Source organism: Triticum aestivum, chromosome 7B, assembly GCF_018294505.1.
Source record: "Triticum aestivum cultivar Chinese Spring chromosome 7B, IWGSC CS RefSeq v2.1, whole genome shotgun sequence".
In the NCBI taxonomy this organism is placed as follows: Eukaryota; Viridiplantae; Streptophyta; class Magnoliopsida; order Poales; family Poaceae; genus Triticum; species Triticum aestivum.
In genome coordinates, this window is record NC_057813.1 from 527,723,794 (window position 1) to 527,726,887 (window position 3,094).

The 3,094-nt window shown below is 45.6% G+C and overlaps 1 protein-coding gene across 1 annotated transcript; it reads left to right on the forward strand.

The window, feature by feature from the left end:
* Positions 1–325: 325 nt before the first annotated feature.
* Positions 326–2,539, forward strand: LOC123160864 (putative F-box/LRR-repeat protein 23). The gene is made up of 2 exons (XM_044578714.1): positions 326–801; positions 1,735–2,539. Exons 1-2 carry the CDS (start codon positions 332–334, stop codon positions 2,429–2,431), a joined length of 1,167 nt encoding a protein of 388 aa, XP_044434649.1. The 5' UTR covers positions 326–331; the 3' UTR covers positions 2,432–2,539.
* Positions 2,540–3,094: the final 555 nt, after the last annotated feature.

Sequence of the window (3,094 nt, forward strand, 5' to 3'; positions counted from 1 at the left end):
TGGGTGCTGTATTTCGTCTCATAGAAATACAAAAGCGTATCACCCATTTCCTACAATTCTGTTTGAACAAATATGTGATCATGGTCATTGAAGATTATGATTTTTTTTTTGAGCGCGACATTGTATCAGAAGGTAGTATCACAAGCGAGTAGGATACCCCTCCAATCTCATTCGCCGGCAAATAAGCAAAGCCATTCAACAATGGCCCTAAACATTGCATAACCATATAGTAGTCGATTACATCAAGCTTAGTCTCCTGAAGACACACCGAATTAACCTTAATCGAGGCACTAAACTCCCTTGCACCGTTACTCCCGTGCAAAGTCAATGCATGCAAACCATGAGAACAGGACACACCGGAGGACTAGCCCTTGCCCCTAGGCGGTTACACGCAACAAATAGTACTCGGATCCTGTCTTCCCAAACACTTTCCCTCCCAACGCACGCCACGCCATGCCCTCCTCCTCTCGCCGCCGTCGCGGGCCCAGTCGGCGCCGCCGCAAGGAGGCAGCGGAACTGGGCGGACATGCCGCTGGACGCGATCTTCGCCGTCTTCCACAAACTCGACCACATCGACATCCTGATGGCCGCTGACCAGGTGTGCAGCTCCTGGCGCCGCGCGGCGCGGGACGAGCCCGCGCTATGGCGCCGCATCGTCATGCGCGGCAACGCGGATCTCTACTCCCGCATCAACCGCCAGGGGATCGCCTGCGACGCTGTGCGGCGCAGCGCGGGGCAGTGCGAGGCATTCTGCGGCGAGTACGCCGGCGACGCCGGTTTCCTGTTGTACCTCAGCGAGCAGTGAGCACCTACAAACTCGATCCCGTGTTAATTCCACTTAATTATTAATTATTTTGTGTTACAGATGTTTATTTTTGTGTTTCGTTTAAATCTAAATTTACAATTTTCCCTTGGTAGCTAGCCTGGGCATGGCTTCATCCCTTGATCTTTTGTTGATTTTTGGTTCTGGCTAGTACATATATGCTGTTAATTGCACTTGACGTTCAAAATTTTACATATAACTTTGGTTTTTATCATCATGTCAATTGTTTTCACATATATCTTTAACCAAAAAAAATTGTTTCTGAAACAATGCAAACCAGAACCAAAAATACATATTCTAGGAAATACAGAGCACACAAAATTCTCTGTTCAGCTGCCCGTAATAGTTATATTTTTCTTGACTGTCACCCATAATAATTGTTTGTCGAATTTGGAGTTGTTTAGATTTCAGAGACGGAAGATAGCTACGTATAGAAAAAATATATTTGATACTGTTAAATGGCCTGAACTTCAGATATGAGTTCAGACTATTTGATAACTGTTAAATGGACTGAACTTCAAATATGTGTTCAGACTTAAAGAGATGAATACTGACGCTAACTGAACATTTGTTGGTCAACTGATGCTTTGAATAATTTTATTTTTTAAGTATAGACTTTACTTGGTTGAACTGACACCCGATTTGATCAGAGTAATGCAAAAATAAACATATTTAGTGATCTAAACGCTCTTATATTAGTTTACAGAGGGAGTAGATCTGTAGGTAAATATTGTCCAAGCATGAATCTGTGATCAAATGCTTTCGCAATGCCCTGTTCTCTATTCCTTTTGTTGAATTGTTTTATTTTAGCGGCCGTTATTTGTCAAGCTGCACAATCGTAGCTATGTATTCACTTATAAAAATTTACATAATTTGTTTATTTTCCATGCCCCTGTTTTTTATCTTTGCAGGGCTCCCTGTTTGAAGAGCCTTCGCCTCATCTCATGCGATGACATCTCACTTACCGAGTTTGCAGAGCTAATAAGAAGGTTTCCTCTGCTCGAGGAGCTCGAGCTATCTGAGTGTCCAGAGCTACTAGTGGATTGGTCTCGCTCTCTATATCCTGAGGTATACGAGGTTCTTGGGCAAGCATGCCCACAGCTGAAGCATTTCAGGATGAACAAACAATACTTCGACGAGCAGAAATGGGGCAACAATGACACCGATGCCGAGGGGATTGCAGCCATGCATGAGCTGCGCTCACTGCAGCTCGTGGCCAACGACCTCACCAACAAAGGGCTGGCAGCCATCTTGGAGAACTGCCCGCGCCTGGAGTCCCTGGACATACGCCATTGCTTCAATGTCAAAATGGACGACGACGATGGCGGCGGCGAGGACCACGACGGCACGCTGCTGCGAGAGAAGTGCGCCCGTATCAAAACGCTGCGACTTCCCGGCGACTCGACCCATGACTACCATCTCGAGGTTCAAAGCCCTAGGTTCGCTTGCAAGGAGCGTGGCTGGTCCATCAGTCCGGTCTACTACTCCCCGTGGCTCCAGGAATCGGAGGAAGACGACGACGATTTTTACCGTAGTCCTTCCCGTTACGAGGCTGACCTCGACAAATACGAGAAGGTGCTTCCTAGGAGCATGCGCACCTTCCTCTAATGGGAAGACCATCTTCCTGCATTTCGGGCCCTGTCCGTGTACGTGTAGGCGTGTAGCCAACATTTTCTCATGAAGCACCGTGGCCTTGCATGTTATCTTGTTTTGTCATAATGCAGTCGTAACAGTTTAAACCATAATCATGTTACAACGAGTAAATTTGCGCTCTATTTTTCCTCTGAGCGAAGAGTAAATTTCCACTTGCAGATCAATACTGCAGACACTACTTGTGATTTAAAGCTATTTTTATCAGGAATGAAACATATGACATGTGTGCTTGGAAAATTAACTAGCATATGTAAAATAGACATGCAACAAAGTAGGGTCTCCTTTAGTTTGCAAGAATTTTATAAGAATTTTATGGGATATGATTCCTATAGGAAATTTTTCTTTACAACTTGTTTGGCACCAATCATTTGGGGCAGAATTCATGAAATCCAATTGTGAATTCCGACACCAACATGTTTGATTGCCCCGGAATTGGCTGTCAGAATTCATTTCACGGTTCCATAGGTCCGAACCGGTACATAAAACAAATTCTAGACAATAAGCTACCATTCCCAAATCCAATCTCTTTCGACGCCCTCACCTCGCCATCCAAGCCCTCGTCTCCTTCCACCATCGCCGCCCACGAGATTCGTTGTCGCCGCCAGCCCAAAGAAGGCA